At 47.4% G+C, this 25,348-nt stretch overlaps 2 protein-coding genes across 6 annotated transcripts in view; both read left to right on the forward strand.

Moving 5' to 3' along the window:
* Window positions 1-9,206, forward strand: part of treh (trehalase (brush-border membrane glycoprotein)) — a 30,608-nt gene extending 21,402 nt beyond the window's left edge. For 2 of the 3 annotated variants that reach the window (XM_068054151.1, XM_068054152.1), the window contains 5 exons: window positions 1,679-1,905; window positions 3,054-3,165; window positions 5,463-5,575; window positions 6,416-6,469; window positions 7,709-9,206. In XM_068054151.1, the coding sequence (XP_067910252.1) occupies window positions 1,679-1,905; window positions 3,054-3,165; window positions 5,463-5,575; window positions 6,416-6,469; window positions 7,709-7,852 (650 nt within the window). In that variant the 3' untranslated portion in view covers window positions 7,853-9,206. Of the gene's footprint in view, window positions 1-1,678; window positions 1,906-3,053; window positions 3,166-3,511; window positions 3,743-5,462; window positions 5,576-6,415; window positions 6,470-7,708 lie in introns of those variants that run through there. The other variant, XR_010977184.1, reaches the window with a different exon arrangement.
* A 2,276-nt stretch (window positions 9,207-11,482) lies between these two features.
* The window catches only part of hyou1 (hypoxia up-regulated 1), a 45,908-nt gene continuing 32,042 nt past the window's right edge, over window positions 11,483-25,348 (forward strand). For 2 of the 3 annotated variants that reach the window (XM_068054157.1, XM_068054159.1), the window contains exons 1-9: window positions 11,483-11,700; window positions 18,297-18,382; window positions 20,179-20,272; window positions 20,364-20,442; window positions 20,925-21,079; window positions 21,534-21,610; window positions 22,354-22,535; window positions 23,041-23,156; window positions 25,014-25,200. In XM_068054157.1, the coding sequence (XP_067910258.1) occupies window positions 18,310-18,382; window positions 20,179-20,272; window positions 20,364-20,442; window positions 20,925-21,079; window positions 21,534-21,610; window positions 22,354-22,535; window positions 23,041-23,156; window positions 25,014-25,200 (963 nt within the window). In that variant the 5' untranslated portion in view covers window positions 11,483-11,700; window positions 18,297-18,309. Of the gene's footprint in view, window positions 11,767-18,296; window positions 18,383-20,178; window positions 20,273-20,363; window positions 20,443-20,924; window positions 21,080-21,533; window positions 21,611-22,353; window positions 22,536-23,040; window positions 23,157-25,013; window positions 25,201-25,348 lie in introns of all 3 variants that reach the window. The other variant, XM_068054158.1, reaches the window with a different exon arrangement.

Here is a 25,348-nt window from a genome sequence, read left to right on the forward strand (position 1 = left end):
GTAATACTTGCCCTTTTACTTCCTCTCTCCTCGCTATCCTAGGCCCCCAAACACTCCTTTCATGTCAAGCAGTGATTTACTTGTACTACTTTCAATGTAGTATACTGTATTCGCTGCTCACAATGTGGTCGTCTCTACAATTGGGAGACCAAATGCAGATTTGACCACTTTGCGGAACACCTCCACTCAGTCTGAAAGCATGACCCCGAGCTTCCGGTTGCTTGCCATTTCAACGCTCCCTCCTGCTCTCGTGCTCACATCTCTGTCCTGGGATTGCTGCAGTGTTCCAGTGAAGATCAACACGAGCTCAAGGATCGACATCTCATTTGCCGATTTAGGCAGACTACAGCCTGCCGGACTGAACATTGAGTTCAATAATTTCAGAGCATGACGGTACCCCTCCCCCCAACTTTTTATTTTGTTTTTTTTTTTCTTTTAGTTTTTCATTTTTCTTACCATGTGCCTGCCCACTTTTTTTCATGTTTTTGCTTTGGGCCTGGGCGGGTCATTTTTCTTTCCATTAACACCCTCTCTGCACTAATGCTTTGTCTTTCAACACACCAAGATACCATTTGCGTTTGCTCCATGACCTTCTGGTCAGTTATTCACTTGTGACCCTGCCCTATCAGCCCCTTGCCTTTTGTTATTTCTTGACCCACCCCTGCTTTATTTGCTTAAAATCTATTATATTTCTAACCTTTGCCAGTTCTGATGAAGGGTCACTGACCTGAAATGTTAACTCTGCTTCTCTCTCCACAGATGCTGCCAGACCTGTTGATATTTCCAGCATTTCTTGTTTTTATTTGATTTCCAGCATCTGCAGTATTTTGCTTTTTATTAAACCTTTCCTTGTCGTTCTCTCACTGATCATTTCCAGCATTTTCTCACCATTGGATATTCTCTTTCTCTCTCATCTACAGCCCAGTGTTACAGACCCCAGATAAAGATGCGCTGTAACTGGGGGTTGAGCTACCTGAGTGCAGTGACCAATTCTGAGCATGTGTGGGCTCCGTGAGATTTCTTGGTCTTGGGGACAGCTGAGATTGGTAACTCATCTCAAACTGTTGTACCACCTATGACAGACCGTACCTTGTGATGTCCCCTGCACTGATGCATAGAATCATAGAATGTTTAAGGCACAGAAAAGAGACCACTTGGCCCATTGTGTCTATGTCGGCCGAGAAACGATCCACCCATTCTAATCCCTCCTTCCAGTGTTTGGTCTGTAGCCCTGCAGATTACAGCACTTGAGGTGCATATCCAGACTCTTTTTGAATGAGTTGAGGGTTTCTGCCTCAACTATCCTTTTCAGGCAGTGAGTTCCAGACCCCCACCACCCACTGGGTGAAAAAGCTTTTCTTCCTCCTGCCCTTTTTTTCTACCAATCACTTTAAATCTATGCCCCTAGTCACTGATCTCTCTGCTAAGGTGAATAGACCCTTCACCTCCATTCTATCCAAGCCCCTCAATTTTGTACATTTCAATCAGATCTCCTCCCCTCCGTTTTCTCTGTTCCAAGGAGAACAACCCCAGCCTATCCAATCTTTCCTCATAGCTGCATTTTTCCAGTCCTGGCAACATCCTGTTAAATCTCCTCTGTACCTTCTCTTAGTGCAATTACATCCAGAGTCCCATGATGTGACACCACCATTGCAATGCACCTGTCTTTGTTTTACAGGTAACTCTGTCAAGGCCAAGTACTATGAGGATGCCCTGAACCGTCGCATTGATGCTGTGCGTGACGTGTTCTGGGACAAAACGCAAAGAATCTGGTTTGATTACAACTTAATAAGTAACCGCAGCAACACTGCATTCTATGCTTCCAATCTAGCCCCTATCTGGGCCGAGTGCTTTGCTGAGCAGGAGCAGGGGGAGATGGTAGACATGATGATCCGTTACTTGGAGGTATTGCTGCTCACACAAGTTACCCCTGAATATACCCCTTTTATACCCTAGGGGGCGGGGGGGGGGATAATTTCTTTTAGCCTCAAATGAGTAGACGTGTCACACCTGTAGTAAAACATTTGAGATCTCAGTGATTACTTGCAACTCTTTTCCCTGCTCTCTAGGACTGTCAGTGGGCTACAGGTCCATGGATAATGCAACCTCTGGTATCTTTGCCAAAGGTGGCGATTGGGATTCTGCTGGATTATGGCCAGGACGACTGCAGTTTGGGTCCCTGGTCTGTCCTGAGTTAGCTCATTTCAACAACCAGCTGCTGTTGAGGAAAAGAGTCAGGGTTCCTGCCACTGATCACTGTCTAGAGACCCTTGCTGGGAAGTGAACTGGTGGTGGTTGAGGATGGAATGGGACACCATGGTCAAATAAATTGTGAAGGCTCACAAATGAAGTATCAGATGACAACTGTTGATCATTAAACCTGTATCTCCAGAAGACTCAACTTTCAGAAGAAGAGAATTTATTAAAATATTTTTTTTAAATTACTGACCCTGAGGGGAGGGATTAATTATCCTGCAGTTACTGACAGTCAAATGATTATAGAAACCAAGTTATCGTCTGAGCTTTACACATTCATAACAACAATGCAAGCATTTATATAGTCAATGTAGTAAAACATCCCAAGGCACTTCACAGGAGTATTTCAAAACAAAATTTGATACCAAGCCACTTACCAAGATATTGGGACAGGTGACAGATGAACATATGAATTAGGAGCAGGAGGAGGCCACTCGAGCCTGCTCTGCCATTCAACAAGATCATACCTGATCTTCTTGTAACCTTGACTCCACATTCCCACCTACCCCGATAACCTTTCACCCCCTTGTTTATCGAGAATCTATCTACCTCCGCCTTAAAAACATTCAAAGACTCTGCTTCCACCACCTTTTTGAGGAAGAGAATTCCAAAGACTGACACTCAGAAAATTTTTCTCCTCACCTCTGATGAAAAGCTCTGTCAAAGAAGCAGGTTGTAACGTGTGAAGTACTCGCAGGAGAGGCCAAGAGACACTGGTAAATATTAGGTTATATAAGTAAACTGCAGGACTGTGTATGTACCCCTTGCCCTCAGTAGATCTATGCTTTAATTGACAGGACCAACAACTACTCTGGTACAGGAACGGAATCCCAACATCCCTGGTGGCAAGCGGTGAGCAGTGGGACTATCCCAATGCCTGGCCGCCCCTACAGCAAATCATCATTGAAGGTAAACTAATCCTGCTTTTATTTCATTCACTGCCATTTGACGCCGAGCTGTGTCAGTGAGAGTGATTCCAGGGCAGACAGGCAAAGTTTTACTGATGAGTTTGAATGTTTGCAGGGCTATGGGGAAAACGCGGGGGAGTGGGACTAGCTGAGTAGCTCTTGCAGACAACCAGCACAGACGTGACTGGCCAAACGGCCTCCTCCTGTGCTGTGTCCATTCTATGATTCAGTGTGGGACCCAACCGTTCTGAGAAGCAAATGGTTACAGACTTTTTTTTTTAAAAAAAAGTAAATGTTGTTAGTGGGACAAGGCTTTGATCCTGTGATTTGTGTTGTGTGGCGTTAAGGATCTGTCCTGTGAGTGCAGGAGTGGCCCAGAGTGTACCTATCCTGGAGTGAGGGGAGATTGGAGTGACATTTGCCTGGGATTGTCCTTTGGACCTACCAGTGGCTGATTTCTGAGCACCACCGGAGAGGATCTGTTGCAGCTCAGGGGAGCAAGAATACAGCTGCAAACAGCTGGTTTCCGTGTGGAGCAGCGACACTGTCCCCCATGGTGTGTCAGTCAATACTCTGAGGTGGGTGCATTTTTGCCCACTCCATTTCTGTCTTTGCATAGATTAAAAGTCTGACTTCGGGTTCCACATGTATTGTGATGATACCCAACTCCACCTCACCACTGCCTATCTTGCCCCCTTTGCTTCTGATTAGTTACGCTGTTTGCCAGACACCCAGTCCTGGATAAGTCACAATTTCCTTCAATTAAATGTTGGGAAAACGGAAACCACTGTGTTCAGAGTCCCTGCCACATACTCTGTTACCTAACCACTGGTTCTATCCCCGTCCTCCCCGGGCCACTGTTACAGGCTGAACCAGACCGTTCAGACTCGACCTCCTAATTGCCCCGGAGTTGCGCTTCAACCCTCCAGCCAGGAGAGCATTGGAGTAGTTGAGTCTGGAGGTGAGACTGGATGAAGGTTTCAGCGGCAGATGAACTGTGGCAACATTGGAGTTTGTCTGGAGGTGGAAATAGGACGGTGAGGTTGTGAACAGTCTGGTTCAGTATGAGATGGGTCAGAGGGGATGGAATTGGTAACAATGGTAGAGTTTGTGCCTGGAAGCCTTGGCCTCGTTCCAAGGGAGACCATCCCTGTGGCCTTTAGAAGAAAATGTAAAGTGCAAGTGGAACCTGAGTTGGGGAGTCCCAAGATTCCAAGGGGAAGCTGATAGTCCAGGACAGCTAGGGAAAACCAGATAACTCCAGAGTTGTGCCAAAGGACTTAGATTTTAAAGGGCTGTAGTTTGCAATAAGGGAAGAGTGGAGTTCAACAGTAGTTTAAGGTTGGATGAAAGAATAGGCGTGTAGAGAAGCCAGGTTCTGATGAGAGCTAGTAGTGTGTGCTCGACATTGGGTTACTTGGACAGTAGTTAATAGGAACATACGAATTAGGAGCAGAAGCAGGCCATTTGGCCCCTCTAGCCTGCTCCGCCATTCAATAAGATCAAGGCTGAAGTGTTTGTGTCTTGAATTCCACACTCCCATCTACCCCTGATAACCTTTGATTCTCTTGCCTAACCAGAATCTATAAGACCCCATCTCCACCACCTTCTGAGACAGTTCCAAAGTCGCACAACCCTCAGAAAAAATTTCTCCTCATCTCTGTCCTAAAAGGGTGACCCCTAATTTTTAAACAGTGCCCCCCTAGTTCTGGACTCGCCCACAAGAGGAAACCTCTTTTCCACATCCACCTTGTCAAGACCCCTCAGGATCTTATAAACTTCAATCAAGTCTCCCCTCACTCTTCTAAACTCCAGTGAAAACAAGCCTAGTATGTCCAACCCTTCCTCACAAGACAACCCACTCATTCCAGGCTATCAGTCTCGTAAACCACCTCCAACGCATTCACATCCTTCCTTAAATAAAGAGACCAAAACAGCTCACACTATTCGAGATGTGGTCTCACCAATGCCCTGTGTAACTGAAGCATAACATCCTTACTTTTATTTTCAGTTCCTCTCGTAATAAAGGATAGCATTCCATTAGCCGCCTTTATGACTTGCTGTACTTGCATCCTAACCTTTTGTGACTCATGCACTAGAACACCTAGATCCCTCTGCACCTCTCAGTTCTGCAGTCGTTTTCTGTTTAAGTAATACTCTGCTTTCAATTGTTCATTCAATCATTCGCTATTCTTTCTCCAAGCCTCAAATATGAGGTGGAGATCTTGATCGCAAAAGCATCTGGGTAGATGGTATAGTTTAAGCTTCTTTTCAATTTTTATTTTGTGTGTAACCCAGGGCTGGCAAAGTCTAACTCTGAAATAGGCCAGAGAATTGCATTCCAGCAAGCGCAGAAGTGGATCCATTCAAACTGGGTTCTGTACAAGAAACATCAAGCCATGTTTGAGAAGGTGAGCAGAATTTCTTTGCAGAACAGCTGAGATAGAGACGGACCCCCAAAATCAGGATATCCATGTCTTTAGGGCTGGCTAGTGCAACGGTCTCCTCATTCTGGAAGTGGGCGGGTGGGATGTTCCTGTGTAATGCTCTTCACTATTCTATTCTGGTGGGCCACAAACTCCCTCCTTGCTCTACTTTCTTCCTGGAATGGGGATTGTAGTCCGATGAGAGGTGGGGAGGTTGGACTGGGCTGTTCTGTCTGGCTGGTGCTCCCTTGTGCAGTGAGGGGGTGGGAGGGTTAGGGTGTAACCTCCATCTGCGAGGCAAGGATATGAAGGTTGTGGCTATCCCTGGGATTATAGCGTTAACTCTTACTGAAGAATTCCATACACTTTGTTAAAATGGCTGCAATGACAGCTCAGTGTCCTGTCTAAATGGGGAAAGGAGTGATCATTTCATGTTTGCAAACAGCTGAGCACACTGTTTACACAGCGAGAACTCACTGAAGAACCAAACCCACTTGACACAAGGAAGTGAGTCGAGAGTATTCTTCCAAGTCATACTTCAGCTATACCTGTTTAATTTTTGTTCAAAGTATTTCAACTGTTTTTCAAAACCAGTGATCCTAAAAGGCAATTAATTACCTTCCACATTTAGCTTTGATTTAAAAAAAAACTTTTCAAATGAATTATCTGAAGTTGTGGGTTGGGTGTAAACTGCATGCATGGTGGTTGGCTGATGTTGGGGTTATCCCACCTGTTCAGTAAGGCATTCAGTCATTGGTGAGAAGTTGCCTCTCCCACTGCAGAGCCTATTTTGTCTGAGTAACTTTCTTTCTTTTGCTCTTGCAGTACGATGTGAGTGGGGACGGTAAACCAGGTGGGGGTGGAGAGTATGATGTGCAGGTCAGAGCCTCTTCCATTTGCTATTGAAATAAGTTGACACTGAACAGTCTTTACTCTCAGCGCTGCTGCAAGGGTTGGAGTGAGCAGCAGCTGGAGCAGACGCTGGGGCCCCAAGACCCTCGAGCAGTATTGCCCAGTGCATGATGTGGTCAAGTCTCCGGAGGCTGCACAGCCAGCGAGGTTTGCTGCAGTATCAGAACTCACTGTGGCCAGTCCTGTAACTTGCCTCCACATTTCACTATCTTACCCTACTTCAAGTGCTCCCCACACCCATATAGCCCAATTCAAAGAATGATGCAGCACTAAAGGAGGCCATTCGGCCCTTGGTGCCAGTGCTGGCTCTTTGAAAGAGCTATCCAATTAGTCTCACTCCCCTGCTCTTTCCCCACACTCCTGCAAATTTCTCCCCTTCAATAATTCCCTCATTATTGAAATAAAAACAGTGTTGGAAATACTCAGCAGGTCTGGCAGCATCGATGGAGAGAGGAACAGAGTTAACTTTCCAGGTCTGTGACCTGTTTTGATGAAACTTTGTTTTTATTTCAGATTTCCAGCATCTGCAGTATTTTGCTTTTATTTTAGCCCTCATTATTGAATCTGCTTCCATTGCCCTTCCAGGCAGCACATTCCAGATCACCGCTTGCTACATAATAAAGAAAAATCTCATCTCCCCCTGATTCTTTGTCAATCGCCTTAACTCTGTGTCCTCTGATTACTGACCCTTCTGCCATTGGAAACTTTCTCATTTACTGTATTAAAACCCCTCTATTAAATCTCCCCTTAACTTTCTCTCTCTGCTCCAAGGAGAACAATCCCAGCTTCTCCAATGTGTCCATATAACTGAAGTCCCTCATCCATGGTTCAATTTCTATAAATCTGTTGTGCACCCTCTAAGGTGATGCTAAAATGTAATAAAAATCAATGTTTCACTGTGCTCTCACGTGAGTTTCTGTTGTGCAGGGGACTCGTTTGCATCTTCACATTTTATTTACGAGGCTTGACTGCAGTATTCTGATTTCTGCAAGTGAGTTTGCAGCAGAGAGTTGAGTGAGTTTTCCTTCAAGGATTTCCCTCGAGCTGCACGATTTTGATAATGATGAACTCATTGAGCTCGTTGGGAGCAATCAGCTCCAGGCCTGAGGACACTCTAGGTCAAAAGCCCTGATCTGTGCAAGTCATGGGGGTCTCTGTGGAGTGGAGTTTATCTTCTGAACTGCTAATACTATGTGGTGTCCACAGGTGGGGTTCGGATGGACAAATGGTGTGGCACTGCAGCTCCTGGACCAGTACGGAGACCATCTCACATCAGGGGTCGACGACCGGACTTGCTTCTCCTTGCTCGCTGTGCTTCCAGCTGGGTTCCTGCTCTCTCAGTTCCAATAAACAATGGTAACACCACAAATTAGCAGCCTTCAAATTCAGCTGGTAATTGGCAACATTCTAGAATCATAGAAAGTTTAAGGCGCAGAAAGAGGCCACTTGGCCCATCATGTCTGTGCCAGCTGAAAAACGATCCACCTATTCTAATCCCACCTTCCAGCATTTGGTCTGTAGCCCTGCAGATTACGGCACTTGAGGTGCACATCCAGACCCCTTTTGAGTGAGTTGAGGATTTCTGCCTCAACTACCCTTTCAGGTAGTGAGTTCCAAGACCACCACCACCTTCTGGGTGAAAAAGATTTTCCTCATCTCCCGTCTAATTTTTCTACCAATTACTTTCAATCTATGCCCCCTAGTCAGTGACCTCTCTAAGGTGAATAGACCCTGCACCTCCACTCTATCCAGGACCCTCAAAATCTTGCACCTTTCAATCAGATCTCCCCTCAGCCTTCTCTGTTCCAAGGAGAACAACCCCAGCCTATCCAATCTTTCCTTTATAGCTGCATTTTTCCAGTCCTGACAATATCCTCGTAAATCTCCTCTGTATCCTCTCTAGTGCAATTGCATCCTTTCTGTAATGAGGTGACCAGAACTGCACACAGTACTCAAGTTGTGGCCTCACCAATGAATTATACAGTTCCAACATAACCTCCCTGCTCTTATATTCTATACCTCAACTAAGAAGGGAAAGGATTCCATATGCCTTCTTAACCACCTTCTCGATCTGTCCTGCTACCTTTTAGAGATCTGTGGACATTCACTCCAAGGTCCCTCACTTCCTCTACACTTCTCAGTATTTTCCCATTAATCGTGTATTCTTTTGCGTTGTTTGACCCTCCCAAATGAATCACCTCACACTTCTCTGGGTTGAATTCCATTTGCCACTTTTCTGCCCATCTGACCAGACCATTAATATCTTCCTACAGTCTACAGCTATCCTCCTCACTATTTACAACAGGGTCAATTTTTGTGTCATCTGCAAACTTCTTGATCACGCCCCTACGTTTATGACCAAATGTTTGATATATACCACAAAAAGCAGGGGACCCAGTACGGAGCCCTGCGGAACGCCACTCATCCTCATCTGTCAGCCGCTGCTTGTTTGAGGAGGAGGCAGAGACTGAAAGAGGGGAAAAAAAACTTTCAGAAGGGAACAGATGGTCAGTAATTTTGCGAAGAAGTTTATGATGGGGTCATTTGCTGCCAAAAAAATAATCTTTAAAGAGTGTGAGTCTGCTGGTGAAGCTGTTGCTGTTTTCTTCTGTAAACCACTTCCTGAGTTATTTCCTCTGCTCTGTGCTTAGTCTTGTAGGACTGATGATCTGTGTGCACGGACTGAATGTAAACACAGCAATAAAAATGAATCAAACAATTCCAAATATTCTTACCAGTGCTGACATGTTTTGTTTTCTGCAAAGGCTCAGTGGGTAAAAGCTTGACCCAAAGTCCTGCTGGGCCACAGACCAAGATTCCAAGGAATTGGGCTGAAACCCACATACCCTTGTTCTTGGCTTGGGCAGTTTTGGGGTTGCTACAGTGGACCTCATCAGTGTAGGGAGGTGAGTCAGTCAGGGATCTCTAGTGCCTCCTGCAGGAAGGTGAGGGTGAGGCACTTAGCTGTGGTGTGTCCTATGATCAGATATCCTCCAGACACTGAGGTTTGTGCAGGAAGGATGAGGTATTGGAATGATGCTCTAGCACCTTCGGGGTAAAGAGGAGAGAAAGAAATAACCTTCCAAGGAAAAGCAAAAGACTGCTGGAAATTTTGAAGCAAACAAAAAAAATGCTGAAAGCTGTCAGCAAGTTAAGCATCTTCGAGGGAGTCTGCAGACCAATTGCTGTCTCTGATGTGGACTGTTTCCAAAGAAGGGACAATCAGTTTATTTACATAGTTAACACATTGAAACATTTCAGTTAATTCTAAATAATCTAACCTAGTAAAGGTCTCCCAGGTTGCAGCTGTCTCTCTTCCTCTCCTTTCTAAAACTATTGGTTTAATGTACTTTTTTATATATATTGATTGTAAATGACTGGTGTAAAACACACAACCTGTGCACAAATGAGTAGGAAGCTCTCTACATTTGTACATTTCAGAAAATCTGCCCTCCAAGTGCAAGGAATGAGACCCTGTATAAAATAAGTTAGTCCCTTTCCTCATCTTTTCCAGACACGCAGGTGTTTAGATTTAGAAAATAAATGCCTTTCATCTAATTGTAGTTCCTAAATCATTAAATTGGATAATCTCCTTTGGTGTCGCTGACTGCAACAAAACCAAGTATAGTTTTTAAGGAACGTGGGGTTTGTGTGTGGGGGTTACTTGAGTCAGAACTCTCTCACAATTCAGTCTACTGTATTCGAAAGAATGATAGAATGAATGACCCTTTCAATTTTGTATGTCCCCCTTTATAATGTGTACTATGTGGATATTATGTTGAAATTATACTCCTGCCACTGGTGCTGCTACAGTGTGTCTGCTGGTGGGCAAATTCAATTCCCAGTGTGATGTTTGCATAGGTGTCTTGTCCATATTTAAAATGGAAGGTGCCATCAGCATTTATAATGGGGAACGTTGATGAGAAATGCATGTAGCTGAAGTGTAGTCACTATTATAATCTAGGAAATTACTACAAATAGCAGTGAAATGTATAGGTAGAGGATGACTGGTCTGGAATTCACTGGAGGCGGAAATCCTCATTGTATTTAAAAGAAAACACTTGGATTTGCACTTGAGGTGTTGTAACCTATAAGGTTACAGACGAAGGGCTGGAAGGTGAGATAAGACAGGTTAGCTGTTTTTCAGCTGGTATAGACACACTGTGCGAATGGCTGTCCCCTGTGCCATAACTATTTCTGTTTCTGTAACCAGTTGCTTGAGGAATGAATGTTGGGCAGCACACGGGCAAGAGTTCCCCTGCACTTTGCATTGGGCTGGGATCTTTCACATGCACCTGCGAATGCAGATAGGGATGTGGGGGGTAATATTTCACTTGCAAAATGGCACCTCTGACTGTGCAGTACTCCCTCATTAACTTCTCCGTGCATTCTGATTGGAGATTTGAGAGATGTTCAAAGGTATGACTGGTTCTGATTGAGGATAAAGGAAACTATATCTAGTGACAGAGGGGCGATAACTGGAGGCCACAGATGTAAGGTGTTTGGCAAAATGATGGAGATGGGAGGAAGCGGTGCTGTAGCTAGTTGTGATGTATTGGCTGAAATGGTGGTGGAAGCAGAGGCAATACTAACTTTCAGTAAAGGAATTAAGTAAGTACATAAAGAAAAAATCCAAGGCCCTGGGAAAGAGCAGGGCGAGTAAGATTAATTGGATAGGTCTTTCAGAGGTAGTACTGATAGGATGGGCTGAGTGGCCTCGATGCATGCTGCATCAATCGATAACCCTTGTGTGAGGCTAACAGCTGCTCTCCAGGATACTGATTGCTGCACAATACAGTCCTCCCGCTCTTCCGCACTGAGCCTCCAGGAGGTTATCTCTTGACTTGCGTTGTCTCATTGGCGTTCCTGACGTGGACCAATGGGAGGGCGGTTATTCTGAATCCTTCTGTTAGCAGTAGCTCCGCCCTTTTGACGTGGACCAATGGACGAGCGGAGCAACGGGGGATCTGCGGTGACGCGGACCAATAGGAGCTCGCCGCGTTCCAGCGGGGCCGGCGCCGGGTAAAGGAGCGCGCCGGCCGTGAGGGAGAGAGCAGGAGGCCCGAGAAGCCGGTGCAGCACGGCCCCATAGCCGGTCCCCGACAAGCCGGTGCAGCGCGGCCCCATAGCCGGTCCCCGACAAGCCGGTGCAGCGCGGCCCCATAGCCGGTCCCCGAGAAGACGGTGCAGCGCGGCGGGTCAGTGAGTTACTTGTCCGCTATGAAGGCACAGCCTTGGTCATGGAAGTGAGGAGTCGGATGGAGGTTAGGGGATTAATCGCAAACGGGGTGTAGGGGCATGGGGTGGAGGGAGAGTGGGGAGTGTAGGGGCATGGGGTGGAGGGAGAGTGGGGAGTGTAGGGGCATGGGGTGGAGGGAGAGTGGGGAGTGTAGGGGCATGGGGTGGAGGGAGAGTGGGGAGTGTAGGGGCATGGGGTGGAGGGAGAGTGGGGAGTGTAGGGGCGTGGGGGGTGGAGGGAGAGTGGGGAGTGTAGGGGCATGGGGTGGAGGGTGGGGAGTGTAGGGGCATGGGGTGGAGGGAGAGTGGGGAGTGTAGGGGCATGGGGTGTAGGGAGAGTGGGGAGTGTAGGGGCATGGGGTGGAGGGAGAGTGGGGAGTGTAGGGGCATGGGGTGGAGGGAGAGTGGGGAGTGTAGGGGCATGGGGTGGAGGGAGAGTGGGGAGTGTAGGGGCATGGGGTGTAGGGAGAGTGGGGAGTGTAGGGGCGGGGAGTGTAGGGAGAGTGGGGAGTGTAGGGGCATGGGGTGGAGGGAGAGTGGGGAGTGTAGGGGCATGGGGTGGAGGGAGAGTGGGGAGTGTAGGGGCATGGGGTGGAGGGAGAGTGGGGAGTGTAGGGGCATGGGGTGGAGGGAGAGTGGGGAGTGTAGGGGCGTGGGGGGTGGAGGGAGAGTGGGGAGTGTAGGGGCATGGGGTGGAGGGTGGGGAGTGTAGGGGCATGGGGTGGAGGGAGAGTGGGGAGTGTAGGGGCATGGGGTGGAGGGAGAGTGGGGAGTGTAGGGGCATGGGGTGGAGGGAGAGTGGGGAGTGTAGGGGCATGGGGTGGAGGGAGAGTGGGGAGTGTAGGGGCATGGGGTGGAGGGAGAGTGGGGAGTGTAGGGGCGTGGGGGGTGGAGGGAGAGTGGGGAGTGTAGGGGCATGGGGTGGAGGGTGGGGAGTGTAGGGGCATGGGGTGGAGGGAGAGTGGGGAGTGTAGGGGCATGGGGTGTAGGGAGAGTGGGGAGTGTAGGGGCATGGGGTGGAGGGAGAGTGGGGAGTGTAGGGGCATGGGGTGGAGGGAGAGTGGGGAGTGTAGGGGCATGGGGTGGAGGGAGAGTGGGGAGTGTAGGGGCATGGGGTGGAGGGAGAGTGGGGAGTGTAGGGGCATGGGGTGTAGGGAGAGTGGGGAGTGTAGGGGCGGGGAGTGTAGGGAGAGTGGGGAGTGTAGGGGCATGGGGTGGAGGGAGAGTGGGGAGTGTAGGGGCATGGGGTGGAGGGAGAGTGGGGAGTGTAGGGGCATGGGGTGGAGGGAGAGTGGGGAGTGTAGGGGCATGGGGTGGAGGGAGAGTGGGGAGTGTAGGGGCATGGGGTGGAGGGAGAGTGGGGAGTGTAGGGGCATGGGGTGGAGGGAGAGTGGGGAGTGTAGGGGCATGGGGTGGAGGGAGAGTGGGGAGTGTAGGGGCGTGGGGGGTGGAGGGAGAGTGGGGAGTGTAGGGGCATGGGGTGGAGGGTGGGGAGTGTAGGGGCATGGGGTGGAGGGAGAGTGGGGAGTGTAGGGGCATGGGGTGTAGGGAGAGTGGGGAGTGTAGGGGCATGGGGTGGAGGGAGAGTGGGGAGTGTAGGGGCATGGGGTGGAGGGAGAGTGGGGAGTGTAGGGGCATGGGGTGGAGGGAGAGTGGGGAGTGTAGGGGCATGGGGTGTAGGGAGAGTGGGGAGTGTAGGGGCGGGGAGTGTAGGGAGAGTGGGGAGTGTAGGGGCATGGGGTGGAGGGAGAGTGGGGAGTGTAGGGGCATGGGGTGGAGGGAGAGTGGGGAGTGTAGGGGCATGGGGTGGAGGGAGAGTGGGGAGTGTAGGGGCATGGGGTGGAGGGAGAGTGGGGAGTGTAGGGGCATGGGGTGGAGGGAGAGTGGGGAGTGTAGGGGCATGGGGTGTAGGGGCGTGGGGGGTGGAGGGAGAGTGGGGAGTGTAGGGGCATGGGGTGGAGGGAGAGTGGGGAGTGTAGGGGCATGGGGTGGAGGGAGAGTGGGGAGTGTAGGGGCATGGGGTGGAGGGAGAGTGGGGAGTGTAGGGGCATGGGGTGGAGGGAGAGTGGGGAGTGTAGGGGCATGGGGTGGAGGGAGAGTGGGGAGTGTAGGGGCATGGGGTGGAGGGAGAGTGGGGAGTGTAGGGGCATGGGGTGGAGGGAGTGTAGGGGCGGGGAGTGTAGGGAGAGTGGGGAGTGTAGGGGCATGGGGTGGAGGGAGAGTGGGGAGTGTAGGGGCATGGGGTGGAGGGAGAGTGGGGAGTGTAGGGGCATGGGGTGGAGGGAGAGTGGGGAGTGTAGGGGCATGGGGTGGAGGGAGAGTGGGGAGTGTAGGGGCATGGGGTGGAGGGAGAGTGGGGAGTGTAGGGGCGTGGGGTGTAGGGAGAGTGGGGAGTGTAGGGGCGTGGGGTGTAGGGAGAGTGAGGAGTGTCGGGGCGTGGGGTGTAGGGGGAGTGTCGGGGCGTGGGGTGTGGGGAGAGTGGGGAGTGTAGGGGCGTGGGGTGGGGGGAGAGTGGGGAGTGTAGGGGCGTGGGGTGTAGGGAGAGTGAGGAGTGTCGGGGCGTGGGGTGTAGGGAGAGTGGGGAGTGTCGGGGTGTGGGGAGAGTGGGGAGTGTAGGGAGAGTGGGGAGTGTAGGGGTGTGGGGAGTGTATGGGCGTGGGGTGTGGGGAGTGTAGGGGCATGGGGTGTAGGGAGAGTGGGGAGTGTAGGGGCATGGGGTGTAGGGAGAGTGGGGAGTGTAGGGGCATGGGGTGTAGGGAGAGTGGGGAGTGTAGGGGCATGGGGTGTAGGGAGAGTGGGGAGTGTCGGGGCGTGGGGTGTAGGGAGAGTGGGGAGTGTCGGGGCGTGGGGTGTAGGGAGAGTGGGGAGTGTCGGGGCGTGGGGTGTAGGGAGAGTGGGGAGTGTCGGGGCGTGGGGTGTAGGGAGAGTGGGGAGTGTCGGGGCGTGGGGTGTAGGGAGAGTGGGGAGTGTCGGGGCGTGGGTTGTAGGGAGAGTGGGGAGTGTCGGAGAGTGGGGAGTGTCGGGGCGTGGGGAGAGTGGGGAGTGTAGGGGCGTGGGGTGTAGGGAGAGTGGGGAGTGTGGGGAGTGTAGGGGCATGGGGTGTAGGGAGAGTGGGGGGTGTAGGGGCATGGGGTGTAGGGAGAGTGGGGAGTGTAGGGGCATGGGGTGTAGGGAGAGTGGGGAGTGTAGGGGCATGGGGTGTAGGGAGAGTGGGGAGTGTAGGGAGAGTGGGGAGTGTAGGGGCATGGGGTGTAGGGAGAGTGGGGAGTGTAAGGGCATGGGGTGTAGGGAGAGTGGGGAGTGTAGGGGCATGGGGTGTAGGGAGAGTGGGGAGTGTAGGGGCATGGGGTGTAGGGAGAGTGGGGAGTGTAGGGGCATGGGGTGTAGGGAGAGTGGGGAGTGTAGGGGCATGGGGTGTAGGGAGAGTGGGGAGTGTAGGGAGAGTGGGGAGTGTAGGGAGAGTGGGGTGGAGGGAGAGTGGGGAGTGTAGGGGCATGGAGTGTAGGGAGAGTGGGGAGTGTAGGGGCAGGGAGTGTAGGGAGAGTGGGGAGTGTAGGGGCATGGGGTGTAGGGCAATCCTCCTTGGGTAATGTAATGGGCAGGTTATGTGTTGCTGTCGGTGGAAGTGAATTGGGAAAGAGTTTCCTCTGTATCGGCAACGGGAAACCTCTGATGCTGCCCTGCAGGTTGTGGTAAATGGAAGAGTGTTAAAGCATGTTTTATAAGCAGCAGGTGTCAGCTATACATCCCTCGGGCCTGCTTCACTATTCATTAAGATCATAGCTGATCCTCAACCTTAACTCCATTTTCTCACCTGATCTCTGTATCCCTTGAATTCCTTAGGGCCCAAAACATATTGATCTCAGTCTTGAGTGCACTCAGTGATTGAGCATCCACAGCCCTCGAGTAGAGAATTCCAGAGATTTACAACCCTCTGAGTGAAGCAGTTTCTCCTCACCTCAGTCCTGAATGATCGACCCTTCATCCCGAGACCATGCCCACTTTCTAGACTCTTCAGCTGTGGGAAACAGCCTCTCCGTCTATCCTGTTGCTTCCTCTCAAATTTTGTATGTCAATGAGATCACCTTTCATTCTTCTAAGCTCCAGAGAGTATAGGCCCATTCTTCACCATCGCTCCTCAAGACATTTCTCGCATCCCAGGATTCAATCTAGTGAATCTTTGTTGCACTCAAAGTGAGTAAACCCTTCCTTGGGTAAAAAGAGCAAAACTGTGCTCCGGATGACATCTCGCCAAAGCTCTGTACAATTGCAGCAAGACTTCATTACTCTTTGTACTCCAAGTAAAGTGAATAATTTCACCATTCCCCACATTCTAATCCATTTACCATCATTTTGCCCACTCACTTAATCAGTCTGTATAACTTGGCAATCTCTTTGTGTCCTCCTCACAGCTTACTTTCCCAGCCAGCTTTGTATTGTCAGCAAACCTGGATGCATTGCACTCAATCCTCTCATCTAAGTTATTGATGCAGATTGTAACTAGCTGAGGCCCAAGCATGTTAAAGTTCCTTGGAGAACTCCCCTACTCCTCTTCAAAATAACTTTGTTGGATCTTTTACATCCAGCTGAGAGGACAAGTGGCGCCTTGGTTTAACATCTCATCTGAAAGACAGCACCTCTGATGGTGCAGCACTCCCTCAGTACTCGGCTGAAGTGCCAATTAGATTATGTGCTCAGATTTCTGAAGTGGGGCTTAAACCCAAAATCTTCTGACTCCAAGGTGAGAGAGGCAGCACTGAGTCATGGCTGACATCATCAGTTGCATGCTCACTTTATCCAGTAGTGTTTTTATGATTTGCCTTTATAGTGTCATAAATAGTGACAAGCTCTTTCTGACTTATTATCTACACCTGTTTTGCAAGTTGTTCTTGTGCAAAGGTGGCAGTGATGCTATGACTGGCAGTTACGATTTGAATATATTTCATAGATTTTGTACACTGACTTCGCACACCTGAGATCCTATCATCATGGGCGGTACAGTGGCGCAGTGGTTTGCACCGCAGCCTCTCAGCTCCAGCGACCCGGGTTTGGTTCTGGGTACTGCCTGTGCGGAGTTTGCAAGTTCTCCCTGTGTCTGTGTGGGTTTCTGCCGGGTGCTCCGGTTTCCTCCCACAGCCAAAGACCTGCAGCTTGAAAAGTAAATTGGCCATTGTAAATTGTCCCTAGTGTAGGTAGGTGGTAGGAGAATTGAGGGAGAAGGTGGGGATGTGGTAGGGAATATGGGGTTAATGTAGGATTAGTATAAATGGGTGGTTGATGGTTGGCACAGACTCGGTGGGCCGAAGGGCCTGCTTCAGTGCTGTATCTCTCTATGACTCTGACATAACTTGTGACATGACAGACTAGTGTTTTGGGAAGGTGATGCTGGGGCAGAGAAAAAAGAGTGAAGTCAAATGACCAACTTCTGCTGCTTTTGTGTCTTGTGGATGGATTGTCGGGGGCACTTGCCCCGTGTGTTTCAACCTTGATTTGTATCCCTGTTAATCAAATTTTGGGAGGAGAGGTTACCAGCAAAATAGGAATTGCGGGAAAAAAGTATTGCAATGCCCAAATGGTGGCATGTTATTGTTTAGGGGATGGAGGAATCTTTTAAAATAGTTGAGCTGACACATTGCCCGATGAGCAGAGGTCATTACGATGAGCAATACTTGGGAGAGTCTGTAACTATCTGATTGGATTGCTGATTTCTTTCAGAACAGACCATTTTGGCTTCACATGAAAATGGTATCAGATAGTTGAGTGACTACATCAGGATTGCTTTGGGTGGAGCTCTGTGTACTTTCTGTTAGTGTGAATTGAGGTGTGTGCTGGATGTATTGTATTGAGGAAGTAGGTGGGTGATGCTCAGCCGAGCTATACCTTCAGGTTCAATAGTGAGAAACCTCGAGTGTGGGTCATTTTGCTTTACTTAGAACTGTGTTGGGTTCTGTATAGAATAGGTTCCTAATTCCTGCTGCAGGAAGTTTCCTGTACCCACCAGAGGAGCAACTCCAGTGAGATGCCTCGGAACAATTACCTGAGTCCTGGGAGAGGCAAGGAATGAGTATAAACAGACACTGTACAGGAAGGATCGGAATGTGTGCACAGGAGATTACAAATGGATAGCACAGCAGCTGCAAACAGCAAGTAAAATATCAGTGAAGATGGAGCAGAGAAAAAAAGAAGTTTGTGTGCACTCCATATCTGGATCAAGACTGTGGACAGTGAATTCCCAGGCCTCTGTCGATGGGTGACTTATGACTGTCTGCAAAGTGTTTTCTTTGACAGCACACGTCAGAGTACCTTGTTCAGTGACCCCATGACAGTGTTGGTCTTGTGTTTGAGCAAATATTGTTGCAGTTTTTATAAACCCCATGGTTGTTATATTATTTGTATGATCAGAACTGCCCAACTTTTATATATAGTTTGTCTCAAACAACTATTGCACAACAATATGGATCATAAAAGCTTCTGTGTGAGCAGAGGATATATCAATTAAATGTTTTAAAAACATGCAGATGGTATGAGAGTCTGACCCTTGCTTTTTCTCCTGTAGGTGAACCTTTACAATGGACAGAAAGATGGGGCTGTCAGTCTGGGTGGTATTGTGCTTCACACTAGCTCATTTGGCCCTACACACAGGTATGTCCGACTTGGAATTAACTAAGTCACTCCAGCAAGATTTGAATTGTAATTTTCCTTGAAAATTTGTTGAACACTGTGGGGGAAAAGCAGTCATGGGACGTAAAACTTATGCAGACCAATTGCAGCCCAGGGCTTTACTACAAAGTGCTGTTGATGGTATAGTGTCTCATATGTATAAATCTGTGCTGAAACAAGTGTGTTAGGTAGACCTGGCTGTGCTTTGAATGCATCCACCATTTGGTTGGGTAAGTTTGGAACATGGGTTTGCTGGTGGTGTTAACTCCATCCTGAGTGTGTGCTCCTGTCATTGTTTGAAAGTTATATTGGAATGCACTAATATTGAATCTTATGTTTTATTTAGAAATCATGTGGGGTGGGTAGGTTGAGGGTGGGGGAAGAATAAATTACATAGAATATACAGCACAGAAACTGACCATTCAACCCAGCCAGTCCATTTAGGTGTTTATGCTGCACTTGAGCTTCCTCATCTATCTCTACTCCCTATACTGTTCGTGCTCAGCTACTGCCTGTGGTAGCGAGTTCCACATTCTCATCACTCTCTGGGTAAAGACGTTTCTTCTGAATTCCCTTTTGGATTTATCAGTGACTATTTTATGTTGTTGATCTCTAGTTTTGCCTTTCCACACAAACGAAAACACTACCAAAAACTCAATCTTAAAGACCTCTATCAGATCACTTCTCAGCCGCCTTGTTTTTTTCAAGAGAAAAGAGACCCAACCTATTCATCCTTTCCTACAAAGTATAATCTCACAGTTCTGGTATCATTCCTGTAAATCATTTTTGCATCTCCTCCAGTGCCTTTCACCTTTTTATAATATGGTGACCATAACACTACTACAAGTGTGGTCGAACCAAGATTCAAGAAAAGTTCTAGTAGTTTGCTTAAAATCCCCGTGCTCAAGTTTAATCTTCTACTAACGTCAGACTGGTAACGCTGTTAATCCATTATGTAGATTGCTGCAAAATAAGGTTAATGGTCAACGTGACTTACTGCACGGCAGATTATCAATAAAAATAAATACTGCTTTCTCAGTAATAGAGACCAAGATTCACGTTATGGGAGTTAGAGAGCAGCTGGAAGAGAAATGGTGCATTGAACAGCTTCAGTTGTGAGATGTGAGTCCGAGCAGAATGCTGAGTGTGAGGGAGTTTGGTTCCCTTGCCCTGTAGCATCTGGTTGAGCAATTTGTGTGCCAGCATGTAGAGCCTGCAGTGGAGAAGTATTTCACACTTGACTCTCCTGCCTGCCAATCAGGATGGTTAGAAAAGTGAAGTGCATTTCCTCGGAGGTCCCTGTTCATGACAGTTGCGTCAGTTTTATTTTTCTGTTCTCACCAGGAGAATGATTCCACAAATGCAGGCCCAAAGGTCTATTATTTATGTGACGCTTGGGCAATGAGTGTTAGTAGACTACCCTTGGCAACAGAGGTCAAAGATAACAAGCGGGAACACTGTTTTTTTCTGAAGTCCTCTCTAACCCTGGGATGTCCCCAAATCTCTACCAGGCCGGTGTTTAGGCAAAGACCAAACTTTGACTCTATGGGCCACATCCACTGCATGTTGGAGATGCTCAGAACTTTTAATGTTGCTTGGTCACGTGACTTTCAGGGTGATGGCCAATCTTTGGGCGAGGCTTTAATTGTGCATCACTAGAATGCTGAACAAACTAACGTGTTTCAACAACGTAAACCCCTTTCCTCCTCTGCCTCTTTCTCCTTCGTTACCAGTTCTGGTGGTCTGTCTGACTGTTTTCATGTGCTCCTCTTGTACAGATTCGGTAGCAGTGATGTCAGTGGACTTGGGGAGTGAATGGATGAAGATTGCCATTGTGAAGCCAGGTGTGCCCATGGAGATTGTATTAAACAAGTAAGTGCACCAGACAGAATTTACCAGTTGGACACCTGATTCTGAGTTGGATTTTGTTTGTACTGAGCTTGTATGTTTTTGGCTGTTGCAGGGAATCAAGAAGGAAAACTCCAGTTGCTGTTGCTTTAAAAGAAAATGAGCGACTCTTCGGGGACAGTGCAGTAGCAATGGTGAGACTTCAGTTTCTCGGATAGGAAAGAGTGAAGTGACTGCACATAGACGTGGCAGAGATCTACCTGTACATGTATTTATGGAACAATGAGTGTTTCCTTTTGTTTTCCAAGTGTTTTTATTTCTTGCCCACCTCTAGGTTGTAGGCTGTGATGGGGATGCAGTTCCATAACTGCTGGTAACTGTCCAGTCCCTCCTCTTAGTGGCCACTCTGATGTGAAAGTTCAGATAGTTTGTGAGAGCAGACTTAGTATTCTGGCAGTTTTAAAAAAGACTTGCATTTATATAGCGCCTTTCATGTCTTCAGGATGTGGCAAAGCACTTCACAGCCAATGAAGATTTTTTTTTTGAAATGTCATTTTTGCGATGCAGTCAGTTGCCATAAAAAGATGTGTCCAAGCACACACAAACTGATTTGTGTAGTTTTTTGGGGTGTGAGTGTGTTGAATTCTCTAAGCTCCCTTTCGGTTGTGCTTCACAGTCGGCGAAGAACCCAAAGGTGGTGGTCCGCTACTTGCAGGATCTGCTGGGGAAACGGTCTGAAAACCCACAGGCAGAGCTGTACAGGAAGCGTTTCTCTGAACATCAGTTAGTGGCAGCTGAGCAACGAGGGACTGTTGTCTTCAAACTGTCTGAGTGAGTATTTATACAATGCCAAAGTTGGGGAAGATCGTTTTGCTGTCGGTGTACTGCCCTTGTTGAAAGAGACACTTCACGTAATAAATTAACACGCGATGTGCTTTGCCCGTGTCTCAAAACAGATTTTATTTTGTCTTGATTTTTGTCCTTCTCCTGGGGTGCAGATCTACAGCCAGCTATTCTACCTTTGTGTTCTCAGCAGTTTGACAGTTAGTACTACTGTTTCTGTTGCTGCTGCGGATCAGCTGACTCACACCCACCGTTCCTGATCAATTATCTGTAACTTTGTGTATGATTGCATCATGGAAAAGCTGGATTGAGGCTGGTCAAACTGCATGTGGTCAGAAGTTGCTTGAGAAAATTATTCATTCTATCTGTAATAGTTTGAACTCTGCACCATCCAGTCCTCACTCAACATTTAACTTAAAAAGTTGTTTCTCTTCCTTTCTAGTGAATTGTATTATTCCCCTGAGGAGATCCTGGGGATGGTACTGAATTATTCTAGAACCTTGGCTCAGGATTTTGCAGGTTGGTCCAATTTCCCTCAACTAAGATTAAACATTTTCCTTCCTCTGCTGAAGGTGTGAGCTGATGCTGAGTTGCAATTCCACTGATTGTAGCAACTCTCCCATTGCTTACCTGTATGCTCCCAGGCAGCGTGTGTTGTAGGGTATTAACCATAGAATGTGTTTCAACTGACATGCAGCAAGGGTTATTGGATAGTGATACTGGAGCAGGAAGCCTGGCTTTGTGTTTTTCCAAGTTAATAGGCTTCCTTTGGTTTGATCCCCACTTATAACATTGTGTGCCATTGCAGTGAAAACCTTTTGGATTGTAAATTATTTGGCTCTTAATGCATTTCCTGGCCGATTGTCGAAATTAATTTTCACTGGGTGTTCCTTTCTGTGGTTTGTCATTAATTGGCTATTAAGAGTTGCCTGACCCTAACACATCTAACCAAAAACAAGAGTTGGAATTTTACTCTAACACGCTTATATAGTGCACAGGGCTGTATTATCAGATCTGGATTAGCTTCCTAATATGACACTGTTTACTTACCTGATTCCAATCATTCAGAACCTGTTGGGAAAATAGCTCAGAAGTAATCTTAACAAGGAAGCACACCTTTTAATGAGGTAAATACACGAGTTGCCTTAAACTAATCTGACTGAAGGAGTTCCACATTTTGCGCATGTAAAGACTATCTTTATGCAGTAATTCAAGTGATTGAGATATTTCTGACTGTTGTATGTTTTACCCTCGTTCTGCAGAGCAGCCCATTAAGGACTTGGTGATCACTGTGCCAGCATATTTTAATCAGGCAGAGAGGCGGGCAGTCCTGCAGGCTGCTCAGATGGCGGGCTTGAAGGTCCTTCAATTGATCAATGACAACACGGCTGTGGCCCTGAACTATGGTGTGTTTCGGAGGAAGGACATTAATGCAACAGCCCAGGTAGGGTGTTGTTGCTAAAATGAACCCCAAGTTCAAATAAAATTGTAATTAAAAGTTCTCTTGAGTGATGGTGTGAATCAGAGGACTGGGAAATGGCCAGCGTAATACACATTTTCAGATAAAGAGGCCAGGCTAACCCGGATAACTACAGGCTAGTTGGTCTATGGTAGGGAAATTTTGGTATTTTTAAAGCTAAGTGTATTAAATCTCTAGAATTGGAAGCAGCCAGGACAGATTTCAGAAAGAAAGATTTCACTTGACGAACCTAATGGAGTTCTTTTGAGGAGGTGACTGATGCGGTCAGTGGGAAAAATGCACTGGATGCAGTTTACATGGACTTTCAGAAAGCCTTTGACTTGGTACCACACGGAGGCAATTGGTGAAGATTAAGGGGGGTGGAATTGAGAAGCATTGCAAATTGGATTATTTAGGATGTACTATATTACTGTTACTCAGAAATCTGATTATCCACTCTCTCTCTCTGATGTCTGATAACTTATTTCAGAATGTGATGTTCTACGACATGGGATCGAGCAGCACCACTGCCACCATTGTTACCTACGTAACAACTAAGACGAAGGATTCAGGAACACAGCCTCAGCTCCAGATCCGAGGGATCGGGTAAATTTCTATTTGAAGCCCCACCGCGCATTTAATGACTTTTAATTTTGCCACTCAGCCTCGAAAGGCGTTACAGACGCAGTCAAGACTAAATCCATCCTTTTTGTTGAGAGGGAAAGAGGATAGTCAAAAATAAATGATTGTTCTGGAGAAAATTAATTACGTGTAGATTACAGTTTTTGTGGGGGCTGATCAGCGCAAGTGGGAAGATACGGTCCTGTCTACCAGTCAATCCCTGTAGTTAACACAGGGCTGTTTGAAAAGGGATAACAGTGAGTGACAGGTAACTTTGTTATCTGCTCATCTGGTATCTGCAAAACACCAGCATGACTCATTTCCTTGTGGAATATTGGGCTGAAATCATTCCTGAATTGGATATCTGCATTTGCTTTAAATCTTGGGGGCTAAAAAAGATAAATCTGGGTAAAGAAAGAATGTTGGTAGTTCCTGGGTCTGAATGCCTGGTTACTGTGTCCAACTGCTCTGACTATTCTGTATGAATAGAAAGCCCAGTTCACTGACTTGTGCTTTTAATGCTCAATGCATAATAGAAGCTAGAATCTGCATTAGTGTTCCAGTGCTGCTATCTAGTATTTAATCGTTTCAATTGTTATTTTAGGTGAAAAATAATTTTGCCATCTCCGTATGCTCAAAGAATTACAGATTACAACATAAGAGGAGATCATTGTGTTGGGTTCTAACAATTCAGTTGGAACTATAATTGTAATCCTATTTCTCTTTGTCTACTTTTATATTAACTTTAAATGCTGTTATCGTCTCTGCCTTAATAACCAATTGCAGTAAAGTATTCCATGTTCTAATAACCCTCTGTATGCAAACATTTCTTCTATCTCTTTTTCACTGTTCTAGTGACGTTCTCGAACCTTGCCCCCTTTTTACCAATTATCCTAACCACTAGGAATGGTCTATAATAATTTTGAACCCCTCAGATCCCTTTAACTTCTCTGTCCCAGTGAAAAATGCCCCAGTTTTGCAAACATTTTCTTGTGTGGGGTAAGAAAAGGAATTTTGCCACATTTCTTTCCGAAATTGAATAGCTGTCTGTGTGTTTGCATAATTTGGTGTGTTTTAGGCTGGGTTTAGGACAATAGGCTGTACTACCCAGTGCCTAATTTTCAGCAGGGGACTCTCTGCTCTGCTGACTTCCCCCGCCCCAGTTAGATGGTCCCAGAGGTAATGGGTCGGGGGAAACTTGGGCATCTTATTTCAGTAAAAGTCATTACAACCTAGAGTTTTCTGGACAATTGTGTGCAGAAAACAAATAATTGTAATTTACTCTCTCAGACCCTGAGACATTGGTAAAAGAATTGATTTACCATTTGCCTTGCGTGTTTGAGAAGAGAGACATGTGTTTCTATTCCGTCTTCCACAATTTGGCATGTCCCAAAGTGCTTTACAAGGAAGTAGTTTTGAAGTGTTGTTATCACTATTGTAATGTAGGAAAGAAAGCAGCTAATTTGCACACAGCAAGATCTCACTAGCAGTAGTGTGATGATCTGTTTTCTGTTGATAGTTGACGGTTGAATATTGATCTGAACACCAGGGGAACCTGCCTCTGTCTCTCCAAACGGTGGCATGGGGTCTTTTACGTTCACCTCAGAGGGCAGGCGAGTCCTTGGTTTAACATCTCATCTGAAAGACGGCACTTCCGACAATGCAGCACACTCTCGGTACTGCATTTGGAGTGACAGTCTAGATTTTGTGCTCAAGTCTCTGGAGTGGGACTTGAACCCATAACCTCCTCACTCAAAGGCGAGGTTGTTACCCACTGATCCACTGCTATTGTCTGAAGTTGGGTTTATAAATTTATTTTGCTGCTTTCCCTGTCACCCTCAGGTTTGATCGGAATCTGGGTGGACTTGAGATGGAGCTTCGACTACAGGATCACCTAGCAAAACTCTTCAACGCACAAAAGAAGACTTCCAAAGATGTCCGTCAGCACCCGCGAGCAATGGCCAAGTTGTGGAAAGAAGCAAATCGTGTGAAAACAGTTCTGAGTGCAAATATAGATCATATGGCACAGGTAAATAAAATTAGTAGCTTTGCCATCAGTTCCTGCTGCCTCTGGAATGCAGGGCAGCTTTCCCACATTAAATGTGTATTTGAGGGACATAATTACATCTATTAAATGTTTGGTCATGCTTTGCACAAAAAACTCAGCTTTTACTGGA

The sequence above is a fragment of the Heterodontus francisci genome, chromosome 22, assembly GCF_036365525.1.
Source record: "Heterodontus francisci isolate sHetFra1 chromosome 22, sHetFra1.hap1, whole genome shotgun sequence".
Classification (NCBI taxonomy): Eukaryota; Metazoa; Chordata; class Chondrichthyes; order Heterodontiformes; family Heterodontidae; genus Heterodontus; species Heterodontus francisci.